The sequence below is a fragment of the Symphodus melops genome, assembly GCF_947650265.1.
Source record: "Symphodus melops genome assembly, chromosome: 10".
Taxonomy (NCBI): domain Eukaryota; kingdom Metazoa; phylum Chordata; class Actinopteri; order Labriformes; family Labridae; genus Symphodus; species Symphodus melops.
The window spans coordinates 17152011-17173316 of NC_136700.1; the positions used below are offsets into that span (position 1 = coordinate 17152011).

Consider the following 21306-nt stretch of genomic DNA (forward strand, 5'->3'; position numbering starts at 1 on the left):
TAGTGTGAAAGCCCTATCTGAGGTATTTGGGGCCTAGCATTCTATGTTCTATAGTTAAGTACATAGACTGTAAATATTAATGGACAAAGCCTGAGAGAAGTTACCCATCTGCTACTTTGGCAAATCCAGACTAATAACAAACAGCCGAAGCTGTGCTAGGTTAAGAAAATGGGATAGAAGGAAATGCAGAAAGAAGCCCAACTGAGGGGGTAATCCATAGCAACAGACCATCGCCACCAACTATCCAGAGGAACTTAAGCCAATATAGACATATGGCAATCAGACCAATTTCATTTCTTAAACAAAGCTGTAAACAAGGAGATTTCTGCTGTAAAAAAACAGTTTTTTTTAAATGGATGTGTATGTGATTGTATGAGCAAGCCTCAAGCAGTTGCTGCGTTTAGGAGAAAACTATTTTTAGTCAACCAGGTTAGTTAACGTTCTTAAGGCATGCTTCTAGTTTATATATATATTTATATGTAATTGCTGTCACCTTGCTTTATTGATAAAAATAGTTAACTATCGACTGCATAATAATACAAATGTATCGAGTATTTTCTTGTGTCCAAGAAAAGCTGAATATCCCCCAAAAACCACATGGAAAAAAGTGATGCATGCCTTCAAGAAATTATGTTTCTTCTTAAGTTAGATTAGCATTACCATGTAGTTTAAATGAGATTATAAAGTTAATGCCTTTACAATAAAAGCAGCCATGGTGTTACTACAACTAAAAACTCGCCATCTATCTGTTACTATCTGTAGAAATAGATGGGTAAATGGAGAGGAGGTGGCACTGATGTGAGCAATCCTCTCGTTGTCAGTTTAAACTTTAACCAATACAGGCTGCTGGGTTTAGCACTGTTGTCTAATGCCATCAAATCCTTTTACACATACAGTGCCAACAGGATAACCAGACATCTTAACTTGCTATTGAATATTATTAAAATAGAGCCAGAGGTTTGGTGGCTTCAAACATAACTCCCAGAACAACCGAAATATCCTTGTGGTTTCAAAGAAAATCTACATATAAACAAATACTTACATTACTCAGTAAATAGTTGGTATTAATATCAAGATTATCACAATGAAGTGTTGATTGTGATTGCAGATTCAATTCTTTTTAGAGCAATTCTGAAAGTACCTCCGCTGCTGTTCGAGCTCTTCCGGTGTAGGTCCATTTGTCACTGGGCGGGGGAGGGTTGCATAACCTGCCAAAAGAAATACAGAGACAAAATACGTTGTGGATAATAATGACAAATATCATGGGTAACAAGATCAAATGTTGTTGTCAACGTTTTATTTGTCTGCCTTCATTGTTGTAAACATATTTTGTATCCATGCAGCAGCATAACAAAATCTGAGGACTGTCCATGTCAACAGAATGGCTGAACTGCCACAATCCGGGACTGAACCTTAAGCGATGAAATACTCTTGAACATGCACTTAGTTTGAAACAATGTCTCAGTGGTCTTACATTAGAGCATCATTTCTATTGACAGTATTTCTTTCTTTTTCTTTTCAGACTTAACAAAACTGTCTGAAAGGTGGAACGAATAAAAATTAAATGATAAAAAAGGAGGTATGGTAAGGGAATATTACAAACATCTGGGAATAAATTCCTTACCAAGAAATGTCTTTACAAATGGGTTCATAAAGGTCTTATAACACGTCAAAAGATTTAAATCCAACTTCTGTAGGAAAATTCATAAGAGCAAACTTGTGGTACCTGGAACCTTTTTCGTGGAAATTTGAATTTATTGCATCTCATTTAAATTACTAAGAGGACTTTAACTATCATCTCCATGCGGGCACAATATTATTCAGCAAGACAGAACAGAACTACTGTTATGGATCAGCAGAGAAAACCTTAAAAATTGTAGTCTGGACAGAAATCTACCAACTCTGGAGAAGATTACATCCCACTTGGGTATGTATTACACTACAATCATTTCAACTGTTTGCATGCAGTGTTTCAGACAACATATAAACTACTTTTGGGATTTAATATCAAACAAATTACAAGGATGAATTCTCTACTGGTAAGGCCTAACCACTCAAAATCAAATATATGAACCGGGGAGTTTGTTCTTATTTACCTGCATCTGACAAAGAATTGAGCACTTCCAGGGCATGACTCATGCCATTAGCAAATAGGGCAGCATCCTCCTTGCTCCCGAAGTTAAGTCCCCATACCTGCCTAGCATCCCTCCACTGGTGGAAATTTGGTGTGGCCTGGTTATACTTGAGACCTTTAACAATTGGACAGTTAATAACCACCTGGAGAAAGAAAAGGAGAGATGATCAATACAAGGATAATTTAATAGGTGTCTTTTTTAAGCCTCACCACTATTAAAATATTTAAAATGTTAAAGGAAAAGCTTAAAAATTGTTATTTATAAAAAAAAACTAAGTAAACAATACTTCCAATCAGTAGGCAACACTAAAGACCCGTTTCCACACAGCGGTCCGGTATGGATCAGTTTGGTACAGTTTGATTTGGTAAAGCATGACCCTGTTTGTGCTTCCACAGCCAACCGTGCCCTATTTGGTAAGCACTGTGTAAGCCGGATGCTGATAGTAGCGTGAGCTATGTAACAGCGTCACATGATAGCAGTTAATCGCTAACAGCGAGCTAACCCGCTAATAAATTCAACAAAGGAGAAAAGGGTGACACAAACAAAACCAACAATGGAAGACATCAATTAGTTCATCTACTTTGTCATTGGCATGTGGCTCTTTATTATAAAACTCAACCAAGCTTTGTTTCAGAGAAGGCTGTGTGCCGCGAGGAGAAATATAGACGATAAACAATCGACTGTGTTTAAACATGGCAGGGTTGTATATGCCGCTGTCATATGGGAAGTAACAGGTTTTAACAAGCGATATTCTTGGGACCCAAACAGAAGGGTCCCAAAAAGTGGGACGGTATGGATCAGTTATTTGGGAATCTTTCCCGACTTTAGCCTATGGAAACACCACAAAATGCGTGCTGAACTGAACCGCTTGATGGAAACAGGGCTTAAATAAAGCAGTGCAATTAAAAAAGTGAATCAACATTCAGAATACCTAGCCAACGTAATCTTGCCCATGTACATTTGGATAGTTTCTGTTGTCATAGTAATTTAAAAAGAGAAAACACAATTGTTTGACAATAAATTGCTTCAACCAAGCACTACTCATGAGTGAAAAAAAAGTTTGTCTCATCATTCATATTCTCTAAAAAATTGCTCCAAAAAAATCATAAATTCTGCCAGAGTATGTGAACTTATTAGTACAACTCTATGCCATTTTCTTTTCTTTTTTTTATCCGTCAATGCTTTCCACACTGTGTGTCTATTAATTTACTGTCTGCTTAAAACATACTACTACCTGTGCAGCAATATGACTTTGGCCAGTCAGCAGGAGAACTGGCCTAAGCCCAACAACAAGTGCCTCAATAAATCAGCTGTTACTCAAGCATTCACAAATGCTATAAAATATGAAAAACATTCATATCATGAAAACAATCACAGTGGACATGGCTCCCATAGCTAGAGTAGAACACTGTGGGTTTAAACAAGTGGGTGTGGACTGCAGCTGTTTCCATTCAACGTTCTTGAGCTTTTTTACGGCCCTCATGGGCGCTTTCATCTTGGAATTTGCGTTATTTGCAACCAGAGTCTGCGCGGTAGGGTCCGGCAGGAGGAGCCCTAGCAACACGCCCCGCCCATTTAGCATACTGCCGTGATGACTTACGCAGCCCAGCTACGCCAAAAACAGAAGAATCTTTACGGAGGGAAATTCATCTACTAACCATAGAGGTTAGTACAAAACCACCATATATTTCAAGTCAAATACAGTCATGGACGAAAGTATTGGCGTCCCTGAAATCTTTCCAGAAGATACACGATTTCTCCAGGAAATGGTTGCAATTACAAATGTTTTTGGTATAAATGGATTTCCATGATGTGCATTGGAAAAAGCCAGAAATGCAGAAGAAAAAAGCCAAAATTGACATTTTTAAACAAAACTCAAAAAATGGGCTGGACAAAATTGTTGGCACCATTTTAAAAGTGTGGGTAAAACATTTTATTTCAAGCAAGTGATGCTCGTTTCATCTCAGCTGTGACACATAACAGGTGTTGGCAATATAGAAATAACAACTGATGCCAGTTAAGAATGTATAAAAGTTGACTCAACCTCTGTGTTGTGTGCCTACGTGTGTCACACAAAGCATTGAGAAGAGAAAAAAGAGCCAAGAGCTGTCTGAGGACTTAAGAAGAACAATTTAGGAAAAATATCAACAATCTCAAGGTTACAATACCATCTCCAGAGATCTTGAGGTTCCTCTGTCTACTGTGCGTAATATAATCACCCATGGCACTGTGGCTAATCTCCCCGTACGGGGATGGAAGAGAAGAATCGACAAAAGAATGCAACGCAGGATAGTCCGAATGGTGGATAAACATCTTCAGTCAACTTCTACATAAATTCAAGGTGTCCTGCAGACTCAAGGTGCAGAAGAGTCAGCTCGGACCATACGTCGTCATCTGAATGAGAAGAAGCGCTATGGCACGAGACTGAGGAGAACCCCACTGCTGACTAAGAGACATAAAAAAGCCAGACTGGAGTTTGCAAAAATGTACCAGAGTAAGTCTCAATCCTTCTGAGAGAACATTTTGTGGACAGACGAGACTAAGGCAGAGCTTTTTGGAAAAGCACATCATTCTACTGTTTACAGAAAACAGAATGAGGCATGCAAGGAAAAGAACACATTGCCAACAGTCAAACATGGTGAAGGTTCAATTATGTTTTGGGGTTGTTTTGCTGTCTCTGGGTGCCTTAACAGTGTGCAAGGAATCATGAAATCTGGAGACTATCAAAACATTTTGGGCCGCAATGTAAGGCCTAGTGTCAGAAAGCTGGGCATGCGTCTGAGGTCATGGGCGTTCCAGCAGGATAATTATCCAAAACACACCTTAAATAGCACAGAGAAACGGTTGGAGACAAAGCGCTGGAGAGCTCTGAAGTGGCCATCAATGAATGCGGATCTAAATCCCATTCAACACCTATGGAGAGACCTCAAAATTGCTGTTGCAAAAAGGCACCCTTCAAATCTGAGAAACCTGGAGCAATTTGCAAAAGAAGAGTGGTCCAAAATTCCATCTGACAGGTGTAAGAAGTTTGATGATGGTTACAGGAAGCGATTGGTTTCAGTTATTTCTTCCAAAGGGTGTGCAACCAAATATTGAGATAAGGGTGCCAAACATTTTGTCTGGCCCTTTTTTTGAGTTTTGTTTAAGACAGTGTCAATTGTGGGTTTTTTCCTTCTGCTTTTTGTGTTTTTCCAATGCACATTAAGGAAATAAATACATTTATACCAAAAACATTTGTAATTGCCACAATTTCTGGGAGAAATGGTGTATTTTCTGGAAAAATTCCAGGGGTGCCAATATTTTCATTCATGACTGTATCTAAACGTAGTTAATTACGCTTTATATATTAATTATTGAATTTAAACATACTTTCTTTAACTCTGTGGGTTATTAAACCCTTGATCTTTAAAAAAAAAAAAAAAGTACTAAACAAACTATTTTTAAGCTCAGTTAGCAACATAAGCTGTGTACAGATGTAACAGATGCTGGTGAAAACATGTTTTGATAGAAAGTAGTGGTAAAAGATGCACATAGTACTAAAATCATCTGCTATCACTCTTGGCTGATACAGATACTAGAAGTATGTGTAGCGACCAGGGTTACGTCTATTTTTCATACTGTATCCCTGCCATCTCACCTGATGGTCTCCTTTACTTTTTCTCCTCTCAGTGAACACCTTTGGACAGTGGAAGGAAGAGAGCATGCAAACTTCTCATAGAGAGACTGCCGTCAGACAGGGACTCAAACCAGGAACCCCCTCACTTTTATAACAGAACCACCATTCAGCCAATGTGTTATAAATAAAATAAAGTATTCATTGATTTGAACCTTTTCTCTCCTGTTTTAAGCTGTAAGAAATATCACTTCTTGTGTTCCTCTAGGGTAATGACAGAAGTCAAAGCAGGGCAACAAATAGCTTTAAAAGTACTTCAACACTTGTTTAACATTTAATGCAGGTTAGTGTTAAAGAAAGCATGCACATAAAGTGAGTAGAGTGGTATGATACAGACAACTGAGAGGGCAATTACATTTACATTTTATTTAATCACATGAAACATCACACTAGTCTTGTAACTTACTTTAACAAATACAGATTTTGCTTAAAAACATAGGGCCTGATTTACTAAGATCATTGCAAAAGTTTGCACGTCTGGCTTGTGGGCGTTTTGCGGGTGAATGACATCAGGTGCAAACCTCGTGGAGGCAGTCATATTTCAGTCAGGCTTTTGTATGTTCTACTGGTTTATGTCACAGAGAGTTTGGACGGAAAGCAGGACGACTGCAAGCGCAAAATAGGTGTTAGTGAGAGGCAAATGAACGTCCACTATTTTCAAGTAATAAATCTGAATAAAACAAATGGAAAACGTTGCTTATAAGAAAACCTCAGAATTAAACAGGGCTTCTCTTCTCCTTCCCCTCTTTTAAATAACTGTCATACATTGCGCAGGAGTTGCGAATCCTCTGTGGCACTGGTGCTCAGTGTGTGTGCCACTCTTGCCATCGTTGCGCACCAGAAGCTGGTCAGCGCTGTGTCTGATCGGACATAAATAACATGGCAACAGGTACTGAAGTTGGGGGTACAAGCATGGTGAGCCCCCCCTCATTCTTGAATTTCCCTCGGGATCAATAAAGTATCTATCAATGTATCTATCTATCATTTAAGCGTCCCACAGCACAGCAGCAGGGGAGGGGGCTGTAGAGTGAAGAGTCGAGCGCGCTCAGGAGAAGCGTTCCGGAGCGCACGCGCAACTCGAGAAAAGGAAATACCTAGTTAAAATGTAATGTTGGCGAGAAGAGGGAAATAGGAATACATAAGTGTCAATGTTGAAATCCTTTAGATGCAGACGCTGTGAATGTTCAGTTATAGTTTAATCATGGTGTTTCTTTTAAACTATTATTGAAGCAAGATAAAAAAAAAAAATGCATACCATTTATTTTTCTGTCATTCAAAACATGTTAACATGTCTTTTATTGTGCCTATGTCTCCTCCTAACTGCAGCCTGCAGTGCATAACACTCGGCTCTTGGATTTGCACCGTTCCTGTCAAAGGTGTTAAATTCAGACACCGTCACAATCACCGCAATTTTTGCCTGGCTTGGTAAATCGCATTGCGTATATTAACTTAAATTCTTTGCATTTTATCCTCCCAGTATTTTGCATGTTGAGGCAGAAACGCCTCGTGTTGGATATTCATTAAGGCAAACGTACTATTTGGACAGTACGTGTTGTTTTGCTCATTTGAAAGACGCAATCCTCACTGCACGCTGTTAGTAAATCAGATGGCACATTTTTTGCTGGTGGTATCAAGTTTGAACATGTTTTAATACACACAAACCTTCAGTAAATCAGGCCCATAGTGTGGTATTTTAGGAGGAGGTATTATTTAAGTTAGGTTTTTGTGAGTTATACAGGTCTGAAAGAAGCAAATGAATGCACAATATTATAAAGTTATAGCAGATTAATCTAAATGTAACAAAATGAAAATGTCGCTTATAAGAAAAACCTTGGTTTTAAACAGGGCCTCTCTTTTCTTCTGTTCATCTTTTGAATGAATTGTCAAACATTGCTCAGGAGGTGCGAGCTGCATCCTCAGTGGCTAAGGCGCGACACTCGGGCCACTGTTTCGCATCAGACATATGTATGATCAGACATAAACCCAAACGCCTTGGTAAGAAGCAGTGGTGAGGTCCTTCGATCCCAGCACCCCACAAAGCAGCAGCAGCGGGCTTTGGAGGGAGGAGACGCACCAGAGAGGACGAGCTGGGGGAGAGAGACAACACAAGAAAAAGGAAATCCTCAGTTTAATGTATAATATAATGTTGGTGAAAAGAGGTAAATATCTATAAATAGACATAAAATATTCATAACGATTATAGAAGCAAAATAAAAAACAACTTGATTTTGGGAGGAAGGTGATCTTTAAGCCTTCTTTTATTGAGCCTGTATGTCTCCTCCAAACAACCATAACAGCAGCCTGTTTTTGTAGCTAGTGTCAGGTTTTGTCAAGTTTTGATCAACTTGTGACTGTTGAATTGGTAGTGTGTGTGGAAGCGAAAGCAGAATATTTGGCAGGTTTAAAGTAGCATGATGCGTAGTTAATATTTTATTACACCACCGCTGATTGTTTATGTTTGTGTTCACGTTTCTGTTAGTCTCTTAAAATCAGAAAGAAATTATATTAAATCAGAGTTTTTATCATGATATCTACAGAAATATTCCAGCTTATTATACAGTTTTATGAATATCAGCCTGCATGGTGACATGTTACTCTCTGTATAACACACTCTTCACACAGAGTGTAAACATTCTACACATTAGTAATGATACAGGCCAGAAACCTTACCAGACCTATTTATTTTTTATGAAACATAACCGTACAGTCAATGAACTCTATGAGCTGAGTTTTATTACGATTTATTGGTTTTAAATACAATTCCAATCACAAATACGATATAATAATATCAAGAAACATAGCATGTCAGTTATTAGGTTTGCTCATGTTAAAAAGTAAAATAAAAAGATAAATCATGCCTGATAAGTAACCTAGTTTGGATTACTAATATGTTAGCTTGCTAGATAACCAATGACACATAAATCACACGTTATTACTTACCGAAAAAACTTCAAAGATCCCTTCGAGTCCACAGGTCCGTTAGATTAGTTTACTGCTGGAAAAAAACAGCTTTTACCAGCTCAAAAAAGACGAAAAAACTGAACCGAAAAGCTCTGTCTCGGCTTCACTTCAGGACGTAACTGTTATTTACCAAGAGAGCTATGCAAGATCCGCAGCTGTCAATCATCTTCATGTATGACGTAAAATCCAGTTTTTTTAACCTCAAATGACTTATTTAAATCTAACTTCAAAGAAAAATGAGCACTTGAACACCATGAAGGTTGATATTAACTAATGATCACAACAGAGTTCAAGTTTGGACAAAAATTTTGCAACGAGTATTTTAACTTTACAGTTTGACCCACATCCCATCCCAGCTCTAAAAATAAAAGCTTCACGGGGACGCCGGTGGCGCAGTAGCATTGCGTGCTATGTATTCAAGCTCAGTCCTCGCGCGGGCGGCCGGATTCGCACCCAGCCTGAGGCGGTCCTTCCCGCATGTCTCTCCCCACCTTCCTACCCTATCCACTGTCCTCCACTCTATAAAAAAGGCTATAAAACACCCAAACACAAATCTTTAAAAAAATAAAATAAAAGCTTCACTCCACCGTGGACCTTGTCCCGTCCATTATTTTTATAGTCTATGGTTTAAACCCATCGCTAAAACACTCAACCAAAGTTGTTTCTATAGCAATGACAACAAAGATACATTCTAATTTATTCTAGATACACTGCACCATCTCAAGATATTTTTCCAAAATTGTGATGCCCAACGTGTATAAAACATGTAGTATGAAGGTAGCTACTGAACTGCAATCTGTTCAGCACTTTGCATATCTGATCTCTGGTTAACTACGATGATGACTTTGCACTAAATTGACGGTGAAGTTGGGACAGAAATCCATACAGCTTTAACTTTCCTAACAAAATCCTAACAGCGTTAACTTTTTGTAATATATATATATATATATATATATATACACGCTCCATATACATTGCTTGATAATGCAAATATGTTAGAGACCAGTCACTTTAGACATCAAGACAATTTGCTGAAGTTTAAACAGAACAGGGAAGAAAGTTGTGGCTTCCAAGCGCGGCTACGTGCAACTGAAACTTTGGCTGCAGATAACTTCACCGCGCTAAACACGGCTGAGAGGAAGATTAACGTGTTTTACTCGAACATGTGGATGATTTTGGATTTTGAATGTTCCGGAGGACAGCAAAAGGGGTCAGCTTACTGTAAATCACGAAAGACAACATATCCAACATGTTATTGAAAGTATTGGGCGAAGAAGTTTTTGACAAGCCCCCGGAGCTGGAGCGGGCTCATCGGTCTCCTGGCCAGCGGCCTCAAGCAGGGCAGCCGCCTGTCTTTTTGTGGTGTGTTTTCATCGTTTCCAGGAGAAGGAGAAAGCATTGCAGTGGGCCTGGACACACGACACAGAGTTTGAGGGTTCCAAACTGAGGATCTACCCGGACATGTCAGCGGGACTGGCTAAGAAGCGTGCAGCGTTTAAAACTGTCAAGCAACTTCTCTACGAGAAGAAGATCAGATTCAACCACCTGTATCCTGCACGTCTTCGGGTTCAGTTTGACAACAGGACATTTGTCTTCCACACGCCTGAAGATGCCCAGGGGTTTTATGACAGCTAGTGGCTGCACCCGAGTCACGGGTCATTGGACTGTTAAAAGTGGTCTATTTTGAGACCATAAGATCTGCAAGCTGGCTTTTATTTCCTTCACCGAGGTGATAGAACATCATTTCTGTAGGTTGGTTGATTTGAGTTATTACAACATGTGTGAGAAGTTAAACTTCCTCCCAGTACTTCTTTTGTTATGAAGCTGTAGCTGAATCCTAATTTCTATGCCGTTCATATCGGGCGTTCATAACGGGTTGTGATTGCTGTTAACCCCCGGAGCTAATACACTGAGTGCGTTAGTTGTTTAGATGATAGCTGGGAGCAGGTGTAAGGGGTCACAGAGTGTATGGATTAAACATGTTAGGAGTACTGCGGTTCGCCACTGTTCAGAGGGCGAACCTAGACTTTTCAAGAGTTTTGGGGTTGGTTTCATGCCGAAGTTTAATTTCTTTTCTAACTATTTTTTTTTTAACTATTCAAAGAGTGTATGTTTCCCCATTAATGGAAAGGCAAATCAGATTAAGGATACAGTTCCAAATACAGCAATAGTTAGAGCAAAGTTCCATCTATTGTACAACTTTGCTGTACAATAGATACAGCAAAGTTCTGTAAACAGACATCATTTCCTGCGCTGATTACAACAAAACTCCCAGTCTCCTTGTCCAGTCACATTTTTCCTCCAGCCCAGTGGTTAGATCAACATTAAGGATCTTGAATAGCTATAGGATTAAGGAAGTTTGGCAAGCATATAAATCTGTCTGACCTTTCTATGTTAAGTCCCATCTATAACAATAATCTTTTTCCAGCCGCCGAGTTAGATAGTACATTTAAACAATGGGTCGAAATGGGCCTTAATACTTGCAAAGATGTCTTCATTGACAATGTCTTTCCTATTTTCACTGACTTGGACAATACATTTGAAATTTCTAAATCTATTTTTTTTCCTTTATGTTCAGGTCCGCCATTTCGTCCAAACACATAACTCAGCCTTCCCTCATTTACCTGGTGATTCAAATTTAGATGTCTTACTTCAATCCTCTTTAACTTTGAATGGGCAAATTTCTAATTTATATAATTTTATTATGTCGCTTGTCAGCAAATCCATAGACAATATCAAGGCAAAATGGGAAGAAGATTTAGGTCGTTATATCAAGAGATTCATGGGACAGGGCTGTGAGGTTGGTAAATGGAGCCTCTTCTTGTGCACGCCTGAATTTGACTCAGTTTAAAGTTGTGCACCGTATCCACTATAGTAAGGTTAAAATATACCCTAACTTGGATGGGAGGTGTGATCGTTGTAAGGCTGCTAAAGCGGATTTGGTTCATGTGTTTTGGGTGTGTTCCAGGTTGAACAGTGTGCACATCTTGTTTAGTACAAAATCTAAGCACTGTGAGACACTGCCATTTGTGTAACACTGTACACATGTTGTTTAAAGTTCAATAAAAAATGTGTAAAAAAACAATAACAAAAAAGAACAGGGAAGAAAGTTGATTTAAGTGACTTTGAACGTGGCATGGTTGTTCTTGCCCCATGATATTTTAGCAACTGCTAATCTACAAGGATTTTCACACACCGCCAGAGAATGGCCTGAAATAAAGAAAATATCCAATGAGCCTTGTCGATGACAGGGATCAGAGGAAAATGGCCAAATGGACTAGTTCAAGCTGATAGAAAGGCAACAGTAACTCCAATAACACTCATGGCGACTGAGGTATGCAGAAAAGTGTCTCTGAACAAATGTCAAAGCAATTTTCATGAGAACATCATCCTGCAGTCTCAACCTGAAGAAAGTTGACTACACACAAACAATGCATCAGAGGAATGGATTCGGCCACATAAAACAAAACAAAAAACGACTAAAAGTTTGTTACATGAGAAAATTTCATAACATGTATACAAAACGTAAAATTCTCTGGATATTGAGATGACTCCTGCAGAGATTAAATATGTATCCAGAGTTAAGGAATTTAAGAACTGCACCAAAAAGGCTAACACCTGGCTGTATCAGTAAATAAATTATAGAAATGTTGGTCCTCCTTTACATACAAATGCATCTTTGACAATATCTAATCTTAAATTCTCAGCCTTGTAACTAGTGATTTTAACATTCATTCATTGATAAAAAATAGTCCTGTGTTGAAGACAGTATTGTAATTTTGGTGAATACTTAGTATTCAACACACAATTCCATCAGTAAGGTTTGTTCTGTTGCTTAGAAGAACACATCTGTTTCTTTTCCTGCCTCTTTTCCACACTTCTTAGCCTTATTCGAGTAGTACTGACAAGTCATGGCAGAGTTTGGTTTTAGTCCAGGATTAATTTAAAGCTTTAAGAACTTTTTCAATAAGAGCTTCCTTTAATATTATTTATTAAATATCCCTTAGAAAACCTGCTAGTACTGGCCTAGCGCACAGCAAAATACATTTATTCAACAGTTTCAAATGCATCAACACTATAAATATCAGAAAGCTCTCCAGTTTTAAGTACACTACCCTCTGCATTTGACTACAATATGGTTTTGTATACATCATGTGGTTACAAATACAAAAGCAACCAAAAACTTGCATTTTTACCTGCTGGTCTGTCTGCATCTTGCGACCCACTACTCTAAAGGCATTGGTGGTGGGGTTGTGATAGATCTGAACTCTGCTGAAGGCCTGGGGCCCAGCACCCGCTGGTAACCACTTCTTATTACCATCGTCGTAGATCATCACAGTTGCCCGAGCTTGGCAAATACTTGACTCACTAAAAGAAGGAAAGAAAGAAACATTATTTGATGAATTATGGCATTATGGAGGTCACGTATTCAAGCTGTCCAAAAAGAGTTTTGGGGTGTTTTTCACATTTCATACAACAGTATTCAACCTGATAGCATATGTTCCAAAGAAGCTTTCATACAAAGCATTAAGTTTGGAGGTACATGACAAAATTCTTCCCTGCACTGACCTCTGTATAAAATCTAGGATAGAATTCAAAATCATACTTCTTCTCATGTACAGAACCACTGTGTGTGTGTGTGTGTGTGTGTGTGTGTGTGTGTGTGTGTGTGTGTGTGTGTGTGTGTGTGTGTGTGTGTGTGTGTGTGTGTGTGTGTGTGTGTGTGTGTGTGTGTGTGTAAGGGAGTTTTTATGTATATATTGCTATTTGTAACTTGCTGAGTGATGTAAGATACCTGCCAAGAGACAAGGGACTGCAGATGTAAATTGGCCTCTGGTGCAATGCATCAAATGGTTACATTTATGTTTTGATTGCACATGGTCCCTTACAAATAAAGTTTATAAACTTTCGGGCAAAACCCTGTCATTTTAACTCATCAGCAGCAAGCAGTGAACAATGCACATGGGCCGAGTAGAGGTTGGGGTGTTTATTGATGCGCACACAGCTTAAACTGTAAATTCATCTTGCTAATTCTTAAAGCTTCCTATCACTCTTTCGCAATTCATCACAACATCAACTTTACATTAATGGCAGCTCAGCAGGAATCCACCTAAAACCAAAAAGCATGAGTTATTGTGTCTATTAGTTCTGGTATTGAACACCTTATTTTTGTTTGAAAGAGAAGACCTTTACAGATTATTCAGCTCATGTTCAAAGCCTGTGAATGTCAATCACTGAATTAATCCTGACAAATAAACAGGCTGAGCTCCTGCACCTCCATCTAAAATCACAACATAAAAAAGTGTGGCGTGAAAAGCTTATTCACAGCAAGTGGAATACACACAAGTTACAACACATTCTGGAATGCAAACAGACGTGCAATTTCAGGTAGAAGAGTTAGAGAATGCAATGTGTGTTTCAGACACAGATCATAAGATAAACAAATTGTTCATATTGGAAAATGATACCATGACTTTAGATAAAAAAAAAGGTAAATCAAACGTCTAAAAAAATTATTGTATAAAACTAATTGTGAAAAGGAAAAAGATAGTGACAATAATTAGTAAACATGGAGATAAACAGACACGGTGGAAAATTGTGGCTGAATGTATATCAGGTGTTTTTAACTGGTCTGTTCCCCCTCCTCATTGTATTTACTCTCTGTATTCTTCGCTTGGTGCCTTAATCCTTCTCTTCCCCCTCTCCCCCTCCCCCCATCTGTCTGCAAGTGAAACAATCTGCTACTTCCTGTTCAACTCTAGCAAAGCCACAACCCACTTCCTGCTGCCAGCAATGCCTTATACGGCTGCCTCTAGCTGTACAATCACTGCCTACAATCTCAGGTTAAAAAACATTCCTTCACAAATAAAACCATTGAAATCAAGCCATTGTTAATTCGATTGTTTTTGCTTCAATGCTTTGAGCTTAATAAACCTTAAATAAATAATGAACAAAGAATTATATGAATAAATAAATACTTTAATTTTATTTATTTATTTATTATACCCAATTTTTTTTTGACATAGGTCAATGTTAGTCGATTATGAATCGCGCTGAAATTGATAATGATACTTCCATATGACCCACAAAAGACCAGATTGATCATTTCTGTTCACTACCTTAATGCTTGTTATAGCTGCTATGTGGTGTTAAATAAGTGATTAACAGAACACAGCCTACTTATCTCCTTTTTATTTTTTAATTTTTCCAGTTACCAAGGGCATACTTAACTTCAGCCATTTGACACTTCAGCTTTCAACAGTGCAAGATGAGGAGGAGATGAAAGATTACAACACAGCTGCTGCTTTGCCATAGGTTCAGACCTGAGAAGATCTGATTTCTTAGGTAAGATCCCAATTCAAATAGCTAGATTTGGTTACAGTTAGGGATGGCAATTTACTGTTATTTCTGTACTCGAATTACCTAATGAAAGAGTACTCAAGTACTCGCAGATTATTATTATTCACATAATTATTTTTTATCATAAAAATCTCGCATCAGACGCAATGCCTGTAAAATGACATAAAAACCCAGTAAAATGCCTGTATGCCTGTTATTCCTGTAATATTACAAACATACAATATTGAAAGATAAATATAAATAAATAGCCAACAACAGAAAGCGCTCATCATGTCACGACAGCAGCGTAGGCTATATGTACTTCGTGCTGTGTTGCTTAACACTCAAAAAACAGCCCCATACCTGTTGTTCTCTGTGATGGTCGCCTGTACTCCGGCTCGACAAACACCCTGAGGTCTCTAAAGCTCCTTCTATAAAACTTAATGGAAGTATATCTTCAATTAAAACGTGACGTGAGACTGCCTGTTTTGGGCTCCACTGATTTCCAATTGCGTTTTAAGCAGCAAACTAATATTTCTATGGTATGCAATTTTAACGGCACAAATCTTGCACTGAACATCCATTTCATTGTTTTGTTATCACTTTTCTTGACTGACATGTCGCAGGTGTAGCAGACAGTTCTGTATTTGTTGTGCTTTTGCTTTCGGTTTAATTTGTCCCTTGAGAATTGCCGTAGCTGCCTATTGTTTTTGTTGACATCTGATGTGTACTAAAGCTGCAGCCGTGGCTGGAGAAGTCATACGTTTGTATACTGTTCATTATTTTCCTTGCTAGCATATTCAGTGAGGCGAAAATAAAAAGCTCTGTTACAAGAATAACGCTGTATCGAATAATGGAGTCAGCTGCGAGTACTCGAGTGCTCATCCCCATCCCTAGTTACAGTGACACTAGGCTGATTAATGTTCCCATACTCTTTTCAAAAAAGAAAAGTTTGGTTTTTGTTTTTAGCTGTGTGCACTTTAAGGTGAAGCCAAGTAATCTTGTTGTACAAACTGTATAATGACAATAAAGGCATTCTTTTCTATTCTCTGCAAAAATTAGAACGTGTTAAAATGAAGAAACTTTAAAACATGCAAACTACTGTTGAAATAAGACTGGCCATAGCCACAGACAACAGTCTGCTTGGAGTTAGAAACAGTTTCACAATGATAAGTAATAATATTTACTCTCAGTGTCAATCAGACAAAAAAGTTGGGGACAAATTAGTCTCAGGATGCTCCAATAGCCTAATTTGCATGTTACAATAGTTAATTTTTACTCCAAGGGCAGAATTCCCCCAGACCCCCCTACCAACATTACTTTAGTCTCTTAAATATTTTAAATCTCTAAGTTTGCTGAAAAGGACGACCAGCTGACAGTTGACGTCAGCAGGTAAAGTCTGCAAACTCCAGAGACTCCATCAGAGAATAAACAATTATTCCACAAAACAAGTTCTCTCTTTTTTTAGCTTTGATAACATTAGAGTGTTCATATAATCAGCCTGCATCTATCATTAGACGTGCGTATCCCTGACTGCTCCTGCTGCGCGTGGATTCAGCGTGTATATCTGCAGTGTTTCTAACGCAGCGCTGTTTCACAGAATCTAAGTGGAGACGGTCACAGACTACAGCGATCGTGAGATGACATTGTTATCGTGATGTTAGCTGCAAACACGGTGAGAGTGAACAGAGGAAAGTCGACCATTAGTCCGGATCACATGTTCGCGACTTGGTCCATACTGATCATGGATCAACTGTGTGCTGATACACAAGAAGTTAAAGGGGCGCGCCGCGCGTGGTGGCTGGAGCTCCAGTGTGCTGAAATGTATGTTGATGTCGAAGTGTGGTTTGCGATGCTCACAGTCATGACAGCAGAGAAAGAAGCAGAGAAACATAGATGCAAGCAGCTACATAAAGCATGCATAACTTTGATGACTTTTTGGTAAATAAAAATGTACCCGCCATGGGGCACATAGCCCTCTGAAATGTACTCGCCAAATAGAAAATCGACCCAAATTTGGCATTTGGTGGGTGTTAATTTTGGACCCTCCTCACATGTGCTTAGTACCAAAAGGGACATTTATGATACAATATTCCAGCTCCTTACAGCCTGTCCTAACAGAATGCAACAAAAGCAAAAGCAACCTAATTATAATATTTCCTATTAGAGTGTCCTAATTACAGGTGAGCGACGCAGATACTAAACTACTTACTAAAACCATCAGAGAATAATAAATTATTCCACAAAACAAGTTCTCTCTTCATTTAGCATTTCACAACATTAGACATTTAATTATGTTTATTATTAGAAGTGTGTGTATCTCTGTCTGCTCATGCAGCACGTGCACTCAGCACGCTCACGACTGAGACTACAAAGACTATGAGAGACAGAAAGATTACATAATTTACATATTAAGCAAAACTACATTTCTGTTGGGCAGTGGGCCCATCAGAGAATGGGCATAATTTAATTCTAAGAATATTTAGTTTTATATTTCATTTCAGTTTTTATTTATCTACTTGCTGTTTAGAATTGATAACTTTTTGGTCATACGTATTTAATTAATTAAAGGGACAAATGGTGTAAAATTGTATCCATCGCTTCTATATGCAGTCCAGGTTTTAAAAGGATAGTTTTTAAGTTCAATTTCATATGTGAAGAGTTTTATCAAAGGGCTCACATTTTTACAATGTGCGGTTTACTCTTCAGGTGCTCTTTTTATGCCTTGCATCTTATTTTCTTGTTGAAATAAAAATCAAAAAAAAAAAATATGTTGATGCCAGCATACTACAATCCATTCTGAGTAGCTATGACCATACTTGAAGAAATGTATATCACATGTAATGTCTCGAAAGTAAAATGTATTGACTCAACCAGCAATGTAATGAGAGATTGTTCTAAATAGATGCTTGACAGTTTAAGAGTAAAAGTAATATGATTGTCCACACCATGTACATAGGAATCTAAAGCTGGAAGGAATTTATGACGCATGTTGTGAATGGTATTAAACGGATGCACAGTGATCATTAAACTTGTCTTGCCTACAACCTGCATTAAGTCTCAGTGTGTATGTCAGACACAATTGGGTTATGCCATCTTCTATCATCCAGTCTGTTTTATAGATTCAGCATTAGGGACTTTTGGTTAAACCCCTTACACCAATGTAGCTTTTGCTGCTTTGCGAGGTTTACAGACCAAGGTACTCCGTTTTATGTCTTACTGTTAAAATCTTTATCTCCTTCTATATACAGTATACATATATCTATATTGAGGAAATCCTTTTGTGATAGTTATCGTATCATTTTATCGCCTAGGCCTACCTCTGGCTATAAAGCCACCCTGGACCACTGCGGTGGGAATTACTTCACCATGAAAGCCCTGCTGCTAACCTTCATCCACCAATATACCAGGCTCTGAAATACCCAAAGCTATGCAGCTGACTGGACTGTGCTTTGGGAAAGGAAAACCACCATGGAAGATGGGCTCTGATGCTAAGAAATTCCTCTGAAGTGGACTAACCAGTCATTTTCTACAGACACTGTTACTAGTTGTAAAGCTAAGCCGGCTAAACGAACACTGACTTAAGACGTTGTCTCTTAGACACAAATAGGTCTCTATCTGATGCTCTGGGAGGGATTTAAGTCATCAACCTCGAAAATACCTCCAACAAAGAACTTTATTGACACAGCAGAGGACTCCAGCAAGGAAAACAGACAAGGATGCCATGCTAATTGCAAATGATTTTGACACCTTCTAAACTGAACCCAGTCCGTCTTTAATTGCTGTGATTCACTTAGAGTGAGTTCATCATCCCTCTGCTGTTACACTGTAAGGGAGGGGTTAACAGGAAATCACAGAGCACAGCCTGGAAACATGCACTCCTGGAGATGTCTGTATATGGCTGTGATCTGTGAGCTATTTCCCAAATGTGCTGGCAAGTACAGTCAGGCCCAGTGGATCTGAGTCTTATGTCCTCCTCCTTCTCAGTTTACCTGACCCTCCCACATCTCTTCTTTGCAACTTTTCTCTACTTTCCTGAATATTTTCTCTCAACTACTTAATCCAAAAACAAGACCTGCTTGGGCTTGTCACTTGGTTGAAATCATGCAGTGTTCTATGGCCATATGTAGAAGCAGGGATAAGAACAGCTTTAGCACAGTGATACAAATCCTTTATCATGTAAATCATGCAAGTGGTATTAAGAAAAATACTATCTAGATTACAGTCCTGGAACAAAGGACAAGGACAAAGGACTCAGGACGAGTTCATTAAATAATAATCGGTTACAAAAAAATGTGCAATCGTTAATAGTTTTGTTGTCCACATTTGATAAAATATGAAGATGACAAACAAAGCACTTATGAAGGCTCTGTGCTGAAACGCAGCCCTTGTTGATCTATACGCTGCTGCTCAGATCATGCATAGCCTACTTTAACACTGCCTGCATTCTATCGCCCACTCCGAGCGCCGCTACAGGAGACTTGTCATTAAGTAATAATAATGATAATTTTATTTATTTTTAAAAAAAACCCAAGGACAACTTACAAGCGGGGTTAAAAACAAACTATATATAACATAAAAATTAGAAATTTAAAAGTAGATAATTAACAAATTAGTTTTTAATTAACATTTTTCATTGTTTGTGCTTCGAAGCATACTGCTCTATTCCACCAGATGTGTTTGATCTGTCTCTGCGCTGTTCCAGCATCTGAGCTGATAGGTTTAACTTTATTCAATGTGTATGCTTCTCATGGGTCTGCTGTGCTGAAACCAAAGCAGCTGATGTGTTCTTCATGTTGTTGTCCGATGTGCAGACGCGGACTTGACTGCAAGTCCCTTTTTTTTTCTTTAGTCAGCCTGTTTGTAAACTGAGCATGCTTTTTATATTAACATATAGCATGCATGTGCTGTTTTACAACATTATGTACTAGAGCTAATCGGGCACAGGCATGGTTAGTCCTGATGCAGTGTGACCACTAACGTGCTGGCCAGAGGGGGAATGGCGCAGTGTATAGTGCAGAAGGGGAATGGCGCAGTAATCGTGCTTGAGTATGGCACAGTACGGATTGCCAGTGTGACCGCACTCTAAAACCAGCCTTGTATATAGCTTTCAGCAATGTTAAGCCGGATCTAGACCTGGGCCACATAATGATAATTATCATGAAATATTGATGAAAATAGCTGGAAGAGCCCACTAACCTCAGCAAACACAAGCCGACTTGCTTCATTCTCCCCCAGCCTGATAACAGCTTAGACAACATTTCATCTGAACAAGATCCAAGACATACATTAAGCCACTACAAAGTTCTATTGCTACAAGACCCATCCGCTGCTTTTAACACAGTTAACCATCAAATCCTTCTATCAACGCTCTCTGAACTTGGCATCTCAGGTTATGCCCTCTGCTGGTTTGTATCTGAACTTACAGGAAGATCTTTTATAGTATATTGGAAGGGAAAGTCTCCAAAAGCATCATTAATCCAAAGACGTTCTCAAGGGTCAGTGCTCAGTCCCCTTCTCTTCTCCATATACACCAGCTCACTTGGTGCAATAATCCGCTCTCATACCACCACCAGCTGATAGCTGCCTATACCCAACTCTTCCTGTCATTTCTATCAAGCAACATTACAGTCTCAGCAAGAATTTTGGCATGCCTTGCCATGAATCTCTTAATGGATGAATAAATGCCACCTTCAACTCAACCCTAAAAGTATGAGTTCCTTGTCATCCTAGCTGGACTGGGACCACAACCACAGATCAATATCCAGCAAGGTACAACTATACAACTCATGTCCACAAAGTCTACCCAGAACCTAGGTGTCATGTCAGTTGGTTGAGTCATTTAATCCCGAATTGTGGGGATTGTGTTGATTAGAACTCTCAAGAACAGCTGTCAATGTTATGTTTTGCCTCTATGCACTGCTTGTCAGCCCAATGAGACTTCAAGCTGCTTGTTTGTTTTTACTTCTTTGTGTTGTACTTACTCTCCGATGTATGCCACTTTGGATTAAAGTATCTGAGTCTGGAAAGTGAATTTCATAATAGTTTAATTAGTTAGTGGTGTGCGATAAGACGATTCTAGATTGTTATGGATTCGAATGTGTTGACAATCTACCAAAGCAGGAACATTGTAGAATCGGGCTACAATGATTCAATTTCTGATATTACAGACGCTTCTTACTCACCTTTTCCTTCACA

The 21306-nt window shown here is 38.8% G+C and overlaps 1 protein-coding gene across 3 annotated transcripts in view; it reads right to left on the reverse strand.

Annotated features, from left to right (window-relative positions):
* The window catches only part of vaspb (vasodilator stimulated phosphoprotein b), a 40904-nt gene that overhangs the window by 14452 nt on the left and 5146 nt on the right, over nt 1-21306 (reverse strand). For all 3 annotated transcript variants that reach the window (XM_079354703.1, XM_079354702.1, XM_079354701.1), the window contains 3 exons: nt 12966-13137; nt 2097-2277; nt 1142-1208 (listed from right to left, as the gene is read on the reverse strand). In XM_079354703.1, the coding sequence (XP_079210829.1) occupies nt 1142-1208; nt 2097-2277; nt 12966-13137 (420 nt within the window). The remainder of the gene's footprint in view (nt 1-1141; nt 1209-2096; nt 2278-12965; nt 13138-21306) is intronic.